The following is a 14038-nucleotide window of genomic DNA, read 5'->3' on the forward strand; positions in this document are numbered from 1 at the left end:
GAATTGATTCTGCAGAGGTGGTGGAGTTACAGACAAGGGGGCCTGGGAGGAAAGGCCCACAGCTCACTTGTTCAGAGCCCTTGGCCAGGGAAGTCCCTCAGAGACCCCGGCTACCCACTCTGGGCCGGGGCTGGTAACCTGGAAGAGGTACCCCACCAGGCACCATCCAGCACAGAACAACAAGCAGGGCCAGAGAACAGCTGTATCGATCGCCCCCATTTTCTGATCTTGCCCGAAGCTCCCTGGGGCTGATGGATGGCAGATGACAGATGGGGGTCATGTGGCCACATCCCGTTTGGAGGGAGCCCTCCTTTAGCCTCTGCCCACAAAGCAGGTGGGGAGGAGGGTACAGACAAGGCAGGGAAGGAGCAAAATATGGTCCCCACTTATTGTTGTGTGAGACCATTAGCAGTCACTCCCCATTCCTCCCATCCCCGATCCCCAGGTGACCACCAACCTACTCTCTGTTTCTATAGATTTGTCTATTCTGGACATTTCATGTAAATGGAGTCATACAATATGTGGCCCTTTATGACTGTTTTCTTTCACTTGGCATAAATTTTTTCAAGGTTCATCAGTGTTTAGCATGTATTGGTACTGCATTTTCTTTCATGGTCATATAATATTCCACTGTGATATTCCTATGACAGACGTTGGGGTTGTTTCCATCCCCAGGGTTCTGAGGCATCGGAAGTTCTGCATTCTGTCCAGCAGAGGGGGCCGTTGAGTCCCAGCCTCTCCTTCCAGCAAAGGGACCGGATGGCCTCGGGGAGGAGTTGCCGGAACATTGGTCTGGGTTCAAGGACCACTAGGGCTGCTGCTGAGGTGGGGGGGTGGGGGGGTGGGGGGGGCGAGAGAGAGAGAGAGAGAGAGAGAGAGGTTGATTATGAAATGAATTATAGAGCCACAAAACCATATCTCAGAATGAAGGAAGTTGAGGAGGGGACATCACCAACAATCCCACTTTCCTGTTCCATTTTAGTTTTTAGATGAAAAAAAAAACCCATCTATTGGGAGTGGTGGTGATTGTAGTGATGGTTTTCACGGGTGCGAAACCCCTGATGTGACCTCCTGCAGCCCACACTAGCCTCACCCCATAACCCAGCTCTTCCTCAGACACACCCAGAAGTCTGAACTCTCCCCATCTTTGCCTGTCTGTCTCCATCTTTAGGACCAGCTCACTGGCCAGCCTTCCCCTGACCTCTGCCTCCTCCTGAATGCCCGCCCTCAAGGCCCACACACCTCTGCTGTGGCCTGGCTCTGCCCGCCTCACCCTTTCCTTCCTGGGCTCTGCGCTCCCACCCGGGTCAGCACTGGCTGAGCACTTACTATGTCGTAAGCACTGGGGGTTCACTGGGGAACAAGACAGACAGATCTCTGTTCTTGTAAGTTTAGATCTAGCTGGGGACAGACACCAAATGGGGGACTACAGAGAGTCATATATATGGACCCCACTTTCCTCCTCATTCTTCCCTTCCTCAGGAGGGAGAAATGATAAGAAAGCTCTTCGGGGAAGGACCAGAGACCCAGGGTGGGGGTGCTTTCAGGGAAGGCTCAGAGTGTCCTTGGGGCCAGAACAAGCTGTCCCATGGGAAGATAGCCACTGTCTTGCAGTGTCCTTGTACCCAACAAGCCACTTGCTCTACCAAGGGAACAGAGCTTGCAAACCCAAACCAAACAGCGTCAGAGTTCTGATATGAGCTTGCTTATGTGTACAATATTTAAGGTGGGGCTGAGTTGGGGCCTGCAAACCAGGGAAAGGGACACCTCACTGATGGATGAAGCCACCCCCCCACAAAGTATCCTTTTCTTTCCCAGGTGTTTAATGATAATGTCCCCGATGAGCCCACAATTCCCCCTGGAAACTCAGAGACCCTGTCAGCAAGGGGAAAAAAATGTTTGTGCTTTTGGGATTCTCCTTGCTGACAGCCAGGGAATGGGGTTCTGGAGGCCTGGGTTCTAGTCCTGTCGGACCCACTCGCTGGGTGACGGGAGCAGGTCATCCAAGGAAGGCAACTGATACCGATGCTGAGCTGCTGTGTGCCATGCCCTGGGAGGTCAGGATTTATTATACCCGTTTTGAAGAAGAGGTCATCAGGATGTGAGCACTGCTGGGATTCCCGCCTCGCATTGCCGGCCACAAAGTCAGGGCATCAACCTCTGTTTCCTCACCTGCAAAACAGGCTTTACAAGGGCCCTGTTGGCCTTGCAGAGGAGTGGGAGGGGACATGGGGCCTGGGAGGGGTGACAGCAGGAGGGTGGAGAGCCTGCAGGGGGAGGCAGTGAGCTGTGCCTGGAAGTGTCTGCCAGTCCTGCTCCCCAGGGTCTTCCTGCCAGTCTCCCAGGGCACCAACATTAAAGGCAATCATGGAAGGAACAGCACATGCTTTGTATTTGCCCCATCTGGTTGCCTTACACATGGTGCTCACAACATCTGACATAAGAGGACAAAACTTGGGCTCAGAGAGGGGAAAGGAATTGCCAAGGTCACAAAGCCCTGAGTGGGAGAGACCTGAATCCCAGCCAGGCCGGCCCTGGGCTCTGTTCCTCTAGATTAGATGTCAGGGTATCCGCTCTGGGTGGCACTGGAACTGCGGGGAAGGCAAGACAACCCCTCACATCCGTGCAGGGACAACAGCCGCGGGGGCGGGGGCGGGGGGTGGGGAGGTATTCTCGTTCTCATTTCAACGCCCAGGAAGCAGGCACAGGGGCAGAGGCGGTCAGGACTCAAGCCGGGTTCTCTGGTCGACAAATCCTGTTTCCGTATCCCCTCACCCAGCAGGCTGGTGGGGGTGTTTTCACTCGGCGCCCCTTGGACTCCCTCCAGGGTGCTGTGTGTCTAAGATCTCTGGGCTTCCCTGGGGGACGAGAACAGATTTTGTTTCGCTGCCCGCCTGGGCTATGCTGTCTTCCGCCCAGCCCTGCGCGTCCCAGTGGAGGCTGGCGACCCCTTCAGAGGCAGATTACAGAGATAAGTTCTGAGTCAGGCAAACACCTGGCCCAGGACCGCAGGAAGGGAGACGTGGGTGTTGAGTGACCTGGGGAGAAATTCCTATTGATTATCTCTGTGACAGCCCCGTGTGGCAGATGTTGCTTCATCACCCACCCCAGGACTCCAGCGCAGCAGGACCGTTGGCACCGCTGGGTGACCTGCCCGCTAGGGGCGCGCTCAGCCGTGACGCCGGTGAGGGGCTGCCGGGCTGGGGGGCAGTGCGGACCCAGGGGTTCCTGTCCCAGGAGTGCAGAACTCGCCGTCCGGGCCTCGGTTTTCCCAGGCGCGGGGACGCTGGCAGGGCCACGGCTGGGCGGGGGAGCGGCCCCTTTAAGAGGCCCTCACGCTCAGTCCGCCGCGCCGCGGCCACCGCCCCCCGGCCCTCCCCTTCCTGCGGCGCCGAGTGCGGGCCGGGCGCGAGTGCGGCGGGAGCGGGCTGGCCAAGCGCAGCGCGGGGAGTCGGCGGCGGCTGGGCGCGGGCGCGGGAGCCCGAGGAGAGCAGCGCGCCGGCGGCGGCCACGGGCTAGCGGGCCCAGCCTAGCGGAGTTAGCGCCCACCCCGCGCGCGCCGGGAGCCCCGCACACAATAGCGGCGCGCGCAGCCCCGCGCCCTTCCCGCGCGCGGGGAGCCTGGCTGCAGCCTCACCTGCAGCCCGGGAGGGGGCGGGTATTGTTCGCCAGCTGCCGCCACCGCTGCCCCGCCGGGGGCATGGGGGCCGCCCGGCGCCCCTGGCCGGGCCTGGCGAGGCCGCCGCGCCGCCGCTGAGCCGGGCCCCGCGGCAGCCGGGCGGCGCAGGTGAGGCCGGCCGCGCCATGGTGGACCCGGTGGGCTTCGCCGAGGCGTGGAAGGCGCAGTTCCCGGACTCGGAGCCGCCGCGCATGGAGCTGCGCTCGGTGGGCGATATCGAGCAGGAGCTGGAGCGCTGCAAGGCCTCCATCCGGCGCCTGGAGCAGGAGGTGAACCAGGAGCGCTTCCGCATGATCTATCTGCAGACACTGCTGGCCAAGGAGAAGAAGAGCTACGACCGACAGCGCTGGGGCTTCCGGCGCGCGGCGCAGCCCCCCGACGGCGCCGCCGAGCCCCGCGCGCCGCGCCCCCAGCCCGCGCCAGCCGACTGCGCCGACCCGCCGCCCGCCGACGAGCCCGAGGCCCGGCTCGACGGGGAGGGCTCCCCGGGCAAGGCCAGACCGGCGGCCACGCGCAGGCCCGGGGCCGCCGCTCCCGCGGACCACGACGACCGCGGGCCCCCCACCAGCGTGGCGGCCCTGCGTTCCAATTTCGAGAGGATCCGCAAGGGCCCCGTCCAGCCGGCGGCGACGGACGCTGAGAAGCCCTTCTATGTGAACGTCGAGTTCCACCACGAGCGCGGCCTGGTGAAGGTCAACGACAAAGACGTGTCGGACCGCATAAGCTCCCTGGGCAGCCAGGCCATGCAGATGGAGCGCAAGAAGTCCCAGCAGGGCGCGGGCCCCGGCCCTGGGGACCCGCCCAGGCCCTCCTACCGCGGGCGCCTCTCCGAGAGCAGCTGCGGCCTCGACGGCGACTTTGAGGACGCGGAGCTGAACCCGCGCTTCCTGAAGGACAACCTGATCAACGCCAATGGCGGCAGCAGGCCCCCCTGGCCGCCCCTGGAGTACCAGCCCTACCAGAGCATCTATGTCGGGGGCATGATGGTGGAAGGGGAGGGCAAGGGCTCGCTCCAGCGCAGCCAGAGCACCTCGGAGCAGGAGAAGCGCCTTACCTGGCCCCGGAGGTCCTACTCCCCTCGGAGCTTTGAGGACAGCGGAGGCGGCTACACCCCGGACTGCAGCTCCAATGAGAACCTCACGTCCAGCGAGGAGGACTTCTCCTCGGGCCAGTCCAGCCGCGTGTCCCCGAGCCCCACTACCTACCGCACGTTCCGGGACAAGAGCCGCTCACCCTCGCAGAACTCCCAGCAATCCTTCGACAGCAGCAGCCCCCCCACGCCCCAGTGTCAGAAGCGGCACCGACAGGGCCCGGTGGTCGTGTCCGAGGCCACCATCGTGGGCGTCCGCAAGACGGGGCAGATTTGGCCCAGCGATGGGGACAGCTTGTCCAGCAGGCTGCTTCAAGACGGCGCCTTCCATGGAGACGCAGGTGGGTACCTCTACCACCCTGGTGGGCACACCTGCCCCTGGCTGGAAACCACTGAGCAGTAGGGAATGCAGGGAGGAAAAGGTAGATAGTTTTTGGAGTGATTTTCAAATACTGTTGTGGACTGGAAGGATTCTTACTGATTCTGAGCCTGAACAAACTGCATCCCTCCTTCCTCCTGAAGGCAGATTCCCAGCGTTTGGAATGGGATTGGGGTGGGAGGGGTGGTGTGTGGGATGGTCGGTGGCTCCTTCCTTTGGGTCTAGAGCCCTGTGCTTCTCGCGAGAGTACTCTCTGCGAGTTGGGACCAGGATGCCCTGGGCAGTCATCTCCTTGCCTTCTGATCCCCCGCACCCGAGCAGTAGGGATGGTGTAAAGAGTGGGTCATCTCTGCTGCTTGGATGGAAGCTTTTAGCCGGGATTGATCCGTGTCTTGGGCAATCCCCGCCACCTGTCCTCAAGAGTTATATGACACGTTTGGGGAACCCAAGAGGTGCCAGCTGCTCCCAGGCCGTAGGAGTGTCAGGTTCACTTGCTAGTCAGAGCAGGTGAAAATACGAATGAAGAGGAAGTGAGGTGACCGACAGTTCTGACTCAGTGGGCCACTGAAGATCCACAGGGTGAAGATTTTAGCCAGGGCTGAAGCAGGGCCACGCCTGTTCTGATCTGCCCAGTTTTGATGAGAGACATCACCCAGCATTACTCACCTCTGTGCGTCTTACCCTAGCTCCATTTTCTGATCCATCAGTGTGCTCTCGCCTCCTCGTCTTCCCTGCCCATTGGTGCTCATTTTGGGCTCCTAGTCCACGGCCTGACTCCTGGCCCTGAGATTAAACCTATGGGATTTGTGTATGTAATACGTGTGCACATCTGAGTACAAATACCGTGAGGCGCAGGGGTGACGGGACTGGGTTTTGAGATCCAGGCACAGTTCGTGATTGGAGTAAGGAGAGGGATTGGGGGTGGGTGGCGGGTGAGGCAGTCGGCAGTCTCTCAGAGTCCTGGTCCCTGTTGGGCTGATCCGGTTTTCTGCTCCATTGATTTTTCTTTCTCTGCTGATGGAGTTGTATGTGCTTCGTTGGTCAGCATCCTCTTGAAACAAGTGAGGCTATTTTTGGCTCTGTGGAGTGGCCTCTTTGCGATCGGTGCCCCGTCCTGTTTGTTTTAGGCACATCTAGTTGCTGACTTCATCTGCTGCTGGGGTGGGCTGTGGTGTGTCGCCGGGATCTGCGGCCTGGCCCAGCCGCATCCCCTGAGTACCTCGTGGGACGGGTGGGGGGGGGAGGCTGTAGTATTTAGAAGCCTGCTTTGCAGGCACGTCAGCTCCTCCGGGGTCTGGAGGATTGCCCTGTGGTCGCTGGGCACCAGCCCCGTCTGGCCAGCTGTCGGCCGAGCGAGCCAGCTTGAACTGGTCCTCGGCGCCCGCCAGGGTGTGGGAGAACGTCGTTAATAAAGCAGAAAATGAGATGTTTTCGTGGAGACCTACAACCTGAAACCATGATGTCTTGCTGGGGGAATTCAGAGTCTCCAAGGACCAGGGCCCTGTTGGAGGGAGTGTGTTTCGGGGCCCTCCCTGCGGGCCGTCTCCCCGAGCTCACAGCTCCTCGCCTGCCTCTCAGCCCCTGCACGCAGGAGAACCCGGCTCCGTGGGTGACGCTGGGTAGGTTCCCAGCCGAGGAGTTAATTTGACAGCTTGGACCCCACTCTTAGCACTCTCTGGGTCCTTCTCTGAAAGTCCTCAAGGTCCCACGTTCTCTCTCCTGTTAGGTTTTGAAACTCTTGGTGGTTTTAGCTCCGGGAGCCTGTAAACTCAGTACCCAGCATGCTCCTCTGAGCGTCGTGGCTGGAGGGGAAGGAGAGACCCATGGGCGCGGCCATCTGTCTCTGTCCTGACTGTTTACCCATGTTCTTTAGATGCCTGCTGGCCAGGGCTGCGCCTCTGAAATGTGACAATGAGGAAAATCGCTGTGGGGAGGGAGTGGAAGTCACCGAATTCTCTGACGCAACAGCAGCCACCTACATGGGGGCCCGGCCCTAGTAGCTTCAGAGCCTCTTTACTCTCGTATTTCCGAGTTGAGGGAAGGAGCTGAAATGACCACCAGCCGCTGTGCGCCAGGCATGGTGACAGCATGCTTCAGGCAGGGCCCCCTATGAGCTCTCCATCACCCCACCTGCTCCACATCTGCAGGTAAGGATGCAACCAGGAAGTGGCAGAGCTGGGCCTCCAGGCCCCGGGGGAATGCAGAGCCCGTGTCCTTCCCACTGCCCCACACACATGCCTGAAAAATGCGAGTGGGGGAGTCCAGGGGTCCTTCGAGCTCCGCACACCCAGGGCCCACCGGCTGCGAGCTCTGCTATGTGCAAGCCTGTCCCTCCTACAGTACGGGCTGCATAGAAGGAGAGAGTGTGGTCCTTGCCCTCTGGGAGCTTAAAAGTTAATGGGAGACAGGAACACACACATCACTTATGTGTTCAGAGGGCATGCCATCAGGGAAGCTTCCGGAAATAGCCGCATTGGAGAGGGGCCTTGTCTAGGGCAGAGGGTGGGGGCTGCCGTCTGCCCCTGAGGAGCCGTGGAGCAGAGGCTTCTGTGACTCTGGACTGTGCTTTGTCCTTTATTCATTTATTTTGTGGTACTATGTGACGTAACATTTACTGCCTTCACCCACATTAGCCGTTTTTAAGTGCACAGATCAGTGGCATCAAATACGTTCACGCAGTTGTGCGACCGTCGCCACTGTCCGTCTCCGGGACTTTCCATCTTCCCGAGCTGCGACTCTGTCCCCATCAAACAGCAGTGCCCCCTCCCCCAGCCCCTGGGACCCTCTCCTCTACTTTCCGTCTCTATGATTCCATGACTCTTGGCACCTCGTCACAGGAGTGGAATCACACACATTATGTGTCCCTCCGTGTCTGGCTAATTTCACTTTGCATCATGTCCCCAAATGTCATCCACGTGGTGTCACATCCACGTGTGCGTCTTGAAGGCAGGGATCTCTGGTTCATTCCTGGGCCTCCCGTGGAGCCCAGTTCAGAGCCATACACACAGCACATCCCCAAGATCCTGTCCTCCTTTCCACAGCCGGGGGGCCAGGTCGGGAAGGTGGGAAGGTAGGCTGGTCATTGGGAAGCGTCTTAGCTGTGTCCACCCCTGTCCCTTAAACTCCTTTCGAGGACTTTGGCCACCCTTTCCTGAGAGAGGCCACACAACCAAGGACCTTTCCTCTTTTAGGTCTGAGGCACCCCCAGCCCTGAGTGTCCCTTGTGAGATGGGACCCTAGATCTTGTGTTTCTTCCTGGGCGCTCCTGCAAGTGGCTGCCCTGTTGTTTCACATTTCTGTTAAGCAGCTTAATTTGCTCTTTGGATTCTGGTGACATGTTATCAGAATGATCGCAGCTTTGTTTTTCCCTTGGGTGGTTGAATGGACCGGCCGGCGACGAGCGTGAGTAACTGGGGGGCAGGAAAAGGTCACCCAGGCCTGGCCTGGGCTCCACCGGCATCTTTAGACCAGAGCCTGCCTCCACCTCCAAGTTGTCCTCCCGGGGGACAGAGGCAGAGTCCGAGACCATTTAAATCATCACCAGGGTGGAAACAGAATGTAGATCCAATTTTACAAGGATTCTCCAGCTCGGGAAGGATGACCTTCATGTTTTGGGAACAGAAGGAAGCATTCTGGACCTTTCACTGAAGAAGGAGCTGGGAGTGTAGATTCGTGTGGGTCCAGGGGTAGGTGACCCCCCATTCCTCCCTGTTGCTTCTGGCTTCAAGAGCCGCCTCCCCTCCCTGGCTGGGAATCCCGTGGTCCAGCCTGCCCTGTGGTTTCAGAGGGCTCCACATTTACAGTGAACGGATGGGCATCTTCTCCAGTTGCCAGACAACAGGCCTGAATTTTGACTGAGGCTGCTTTTCAGATCAAGGCTCAGGAGAAGGTGGTGGTGGATTTAATTAACTCTGAACCCCACAGGGGTCTTGACCCCGACTAGAATTATAATCCCTGTGGCTCATGTAGGATTTTTTCCTTATTTTTGAAAAAATGTAATAATTTTAATTAAAATAACTTATTTATGTAACATGTGATAGGTTTTTCTTTATTGTGGTAAAATAAATGTAGCAAAACGTGGCATTTTCACCTTTTTTCTGTGTTCAGTGGCATTCTGTATATTCATGCTGTTGTGTAACCATAGCTGTCTCTAGAACTTTCCATCATTCCTACCAGAAACTCTGTATCCATTACGCAATAACTCACCTTTTCCTCCACCCCCAGCCCCTGGCAACCACTGCTGTACTTTCGGTCTGTTTTCTGTGAATTTACTTGTTTCACGTACCTCATGTGAGTGGAATCATGTAATATTTGTCCTTCTGCGTCTGGCCTGTTTCACTCAGTAGGGTTTTGAAGTAGCCGGGTAGTATTCATCCTTGACGCCCCATCTCTGGTCCTTCATAGGTGTCTTCTCTTCAGGAAAACACCTGTTAGCCATGGCGATGTTTCCTTGGCTTTCACACCCAGGTGTTTGAAGCAGCCCAGTATGTTAGTGATCTGGGGCAAAATGCCACAGACTGGGGGCTTCAACAACAGAAATCTATTTTCCCTGCAATTCTGGAGGCTGGGAGTCCAAGGTCAAGCTGCTGGCAGGATTGGTTTCCTCGGAGGCCTCTCCTTGGCTTGTAGACAGTCCTCCCCTTCACATGGTGTTCCCTCTGTGCCCGTGGACCCCTGGTGGCTCTGTGTGTGTCTAAAATCTCCTCTTCTTATAAGGACATGATTCAGATTGGATAGACCCCACCCTGATGACCCCATTGTAACTTAATCACCTCTTGAGAAACTCATCTCCAAATACAGTCACGTTCTGAGGTGCTGGAGGCTAGGACCTCGACGGGTGAATTTTGGGGGGACACAGTTTGGCCCCCAGGACTCAGTGAGTCCCTGATTGGGCAGCAGAGAGATGGTGTGTGTGTTGTGCTCACCAGCCGGGTTTTAGGAGGAGTTCAGGTGGAGCATCATGCGGCGCTGGGCAGCCTGGTGGGCCAAGACCACCCGGCCGGGTGTCAGGAGAGCTGCGTCCCAACACTTCACGTGGCCACATCTCTCTCCTCATCTAAAACGTCAGGGGTTGGACCCTGTTGTTGCTAAGATCCTTTCCTTCCATTCTTTATTTTTTCTTTTCTTTTCTTTCTTTCTTTTTTTTTTTTTTTTGGCCTTGCAGCTTGTGGGACCTTAATTCCTGGACCAGGGATTGAACCTGGGGCCACGGTAGTGAAAGTGCTGAGTCCTAACCACTGGACCGCCAAGGAAGTCCCTTTAACTTTTTTTCTTTAAAATTTATTAACACAATTTTTCCACGTCTTTCTTCTTTACTCTGGTTTGTACCTACATTTCCTTTACTAAGGTAACCACTTGTCCCCCGTTCAGGCACTCAGAGGTGTTTATTGAGCATCTACTAAGTGCCAGGCACTGTCTCCTGGAAATTCTTTCTTGCCTTTATTCACAGGTTTGTGGAAAGGCTTCTTTCCATGCACCTTGCCTTTAAAAATCCAGCGCAGACAAACAAAACCTTCGTAATGTCCTTGCGTCTTCCCTGACTGTGTATCTTTCTTTAGCTGTGTGTTTGCAGCTATTTCCTGTGAATCCTGTGTCTGTCCAGCTTCCTTCTTCAGGGTGGTGAGATCCTCTAGACAGAGACCTACCTTGGTGTCTGTGTCTTGGGTGCTGTGGTGTTTGTGGGTCACGGATGGAATGAGACCCCCATCTCTGAGGTTTCTGTTTGGTCCGGCCCCTCCTTGTTCGAGCCCCACTCCGCTTTCCTCCATCTAATAATCGGCATTGATTTTGGCGGGCCTGACGACACAGGTGCCCCAGAAAGGAAGCTTGTTAGCTTTGGAGATGTCCTGGAGGTTATTTTTCCTTCTTTGCTGAGGTTTGGACTCCTCTCAGTCAATCCCAAGGCTTCCTGAATCCCTGGCCTGGGGCCTGCTAATGATCTGTCTTGGATTCTGGTGCCCCCTGGCCACTGCCACCTTGCAAAACGGGGACGTGGCGGTGGCAGTGCCCCGGGGAGACGAGCCTGCCAAGATGGGGCGGGCGGGGACTGCGATGCCTGACTTGGGAAGTAAACACGACTTTGGTGGAGGCTGTTTCTTGTGCCCTCGGAACATTCTTGTGAAGTGGCTGGAGTCAGGTTGGGTCTGAGGGGGTGTGAGACACACACACCCGCCCAAGGTCAGGCTGTTGGTGGAGGGGCTGGTGCTGTCCTCTCTCCTAGGCTGGAGGGTGATGCCTGTTGCATGAGAGTGGGCACCGAGTGACCTCCCCAGAGGTGGAGGGGACCTGATCAGTTGTTTGGCAAACAAAAAAAACCTCCCGGAAAGTGTTGTAACCCTGTACATCCACCTGGGGCACCTGGCTCAGATTCCTTCAGCAGGTCAGGTGGCAAAGCGCCCAAGAGGACAGACGTGTTGGAAGGATGCTGCCTGTCCATCTGCCTTTTCCCTTCAGCAGTCAGGGCACTGGGGCAGGGTCATGGTGCTGACAGGCTCTGCTGTGGGCAGTCCTGGGAGGTGCAGAGGGGCAGGGGCTGTCTGGGAAAAGGTGACAGAGGTGGCCGGCCGTGTGCACAGAGGGGTCAGCGCATGGCCCAGGGAGCACTAAGAAGGAGATGTCAGTGTCTGGGAGACCATGTGGAGACACTGGAGGGAGCAGGAGGGCCCTGCTGCCCCAGCTGCCTGGGGAGCCGGGCCGGCAGAGCCGGGGGCGAGCAGTCCCAGGGCATCCTCCCAGGTGCCTCTGTCGGCATAAGAAGGGCTTTGAAGATTTGCTTCCTTTTACAGGCCTGACCTGCTCCCTTTAAAAAATGCTGCCGGGAGGCTTCCCTGGTGGAGCAGTGGTTAAGAATCCACCTGCCAGTGCAGGGGACACGGGTTCGATCCCTGGTCCGGGAAGATCCCACATGCCGCGGAGCAGCTAAGCCCGTGTGCCACAACTACTGAGCCTACGCTCTAGAGCCTGCGTGCCACAACTACTGAAGCCCGCACTCCTAGAGCCCGTGCTCCGCAACAAGAGAAGCCACCACAATGAGAAGCTCGCGCACTGCAACGAAGAGCAGCCCCCACTCGCTGCAACTAGAGAAAGCCCGCGTGCAGCAATAGAGACCCAACTCACACACACACACACACACACACACACACACACACAGAATGCTGCCGGGGTTAGTCGGTCTGCCAGGGGAGCAGGAAGAGATCGTCTGCGGGTAACACATGTACACATACCAAGGGTAGCCTTCTGGAACAGATGTCCAGATAGTCTGGGGAAAGAATGCAGACCTTGAAGGTACGAGACCTGGACATGCCTGAGATCCAGCATGTGGCTTTTGTGCAGGGACTTGGTTCTGTCAGCTGGAGAGGACGCCCCCTCCTTGGGGGCTTGGTGGGAGCCTGAGTGCCCAGGATGGTGGCCCCTGGGATCTGGCCCCCTCTCTGTTCTCACAGAGTCACCCCCTCAGGCATCTAATGTCAGTTGATTGAACACCACTTAGCAAGCGATTTTAAAGGAGAAATGCATAATTCAGTAGGTGCAGGCCTTTTCACCCACTGGGCTCAGCTCCAGGAGGACCCCGGGGTCTGCCGGGCCCTTCATCCCCCTCTGTTCCCTCTCCTAATGTGTCCTCCTGGGCTGAGTGGTCTTAAAGGTACAGTATGTGTGTATTTTTCTGCATCGTGGCCCCAAAGGAGAGCCAGCTGCTTCACCTAGTGGGCTGTTCTGTCGTCCCAGGGCACCTGGGGCCGCGCACGCCCCTGTGGGGTGGAATGGGGTCTCTTGCAGTGTTCCTGGGGGCCTGGGAAGCTAGGAGCTGCAGGGAGAGAGAGACGGCTTGATTTTTCTGATAGGGCCCCCCCACCCCCAAGTTTGTAGAGGGAAAGCTTAGAACCACTTGGTTCTCGTTTTTAGTGATTGTGAGGCCGAAAGAGAGAAAGTAAGAACCACAGACTTTCTTCAGTGAGAAACAGAGGAGGAAGACAGGAAACCACGAGAGTGGCTCATGCTTGGTGCACTCAGGCTGCTGTGCGGGCTGCCCAGGGCTCCGCCAAGCAGAGGGTGCTGCCCTGGGTCGTGTGGAGGGGACACAGGACAGCTGGGCCCCACGTGGCATCTGAACCGTGTTCAGTGTCCAGCTCAGCTGCATCAAGTATTGGGTTGGCCAGAAAGTTCATTCGGGTTTTCCATACCATCGTAAGGAGAAACCCAAACGAACTTTTTGGCCAACCCAATACATTCACATTGTCGTGCCACCATCACCACCACCGTCTCCAGAACCTTTTCCCAAAACGAGACTCTGTCCCCATCAAGCAGTAACTCGCCCCTCCCCCTCCCTAGCCCCTGGCACCCCCAGTGACCCGCCGTCTGTGGATCTGCTGTGGGGCCTCTCGGAAGTGGACTCACATGGCCCTTGTCCTCTTGCGTCTGGCTTGTCTCACTCAGCGTGATGTCTTCACCGTTTCTCCCTCAGACCTCGGTGGTGGTTGGACAGCAGGACCACGACCAGGCCAAGCTGACCGAGGCCTCTGCTCAGTGGGGAGGCACATGGTGCTTGCGGAGCAGGCTGCGTCTTGCACAGCACCATCCCTCACAGGGGCCCCTGAGGAGGAGCAGCAGGGATCCCCATAGCTGAGCTGTCTGAGGCTTTAGGTGAGGAGCTGGGGGAACCTGCAGGCTCGTGGTTGAATAGATTGGGCAGTCTTCATCCCTGGCCCTCCCCAATCTCGTGGAGTGGCTGTGCTGTGAGCGGGGACGTGCAGGCTGGGCCAGCCACGCCGGTGCCCCCCTCTCCTGTCCTCTCCGAGGCGCGGGGGTCCCCGTGCTGGGCTCAGAGCCGTTGTCCAATTGACTGGAAGGCCCTGCGATGTGACCTGTGAACTCTTAGGTGATGCTCGGCATG

The 14038-nt window shown here is 57.6% G+C and overlaps 1 protein-coding gene across 5 annotated transcripts in view; it reads left to right on the top strand.

Moving 5' to 3' along the window:
• The first annotated feature begins 3624 nt into the window (after window positions 1-3624).
• BCR (BCR activator of RhoGEF and GTPase) overlaps window positions 3625-14038 on the top strand; it is a 108082-nt gene continuing 97668 nt past the window's right edge. For 3 of the 5 annotated variants that reach the window (XM_089894787.1, XM_089894788.1, XM_089894786.1), the window contains exon 1: window positions 3705-5110. In XM_089894787.1, the coding sequence (XP_089750913.1) occupies window positions 3805-5110 (1306 nt within the window). In that variant the 5' untranslated portion in view covers window positions 3705-3804. Of the gene's footprint in view, window positions 5111-14038 lie in introns of all 5 variants that reach the window. The other 2 variants (XM_089894789.1, XM_022551501.3) reach the window with 2 other exon arrangements.

Source organism: Delphinapterus leucas, chromosome 14 (genome assembly GCF_059928025.1).
Source record: "Delphinapterus leucas isolate spDelLeu-1000000601 "Yukka" chromosome 14, BTC_Dleu_Yukka2, whole genome shotgun sequence".
NCBI classification, from domain to species: domain Eukaryota; kingdom Metazoa; phylum Chordata; class Mammalia; order Artiodactyla; family Monodontidae; genus Delphinapterus; species Delphinapterus leucas.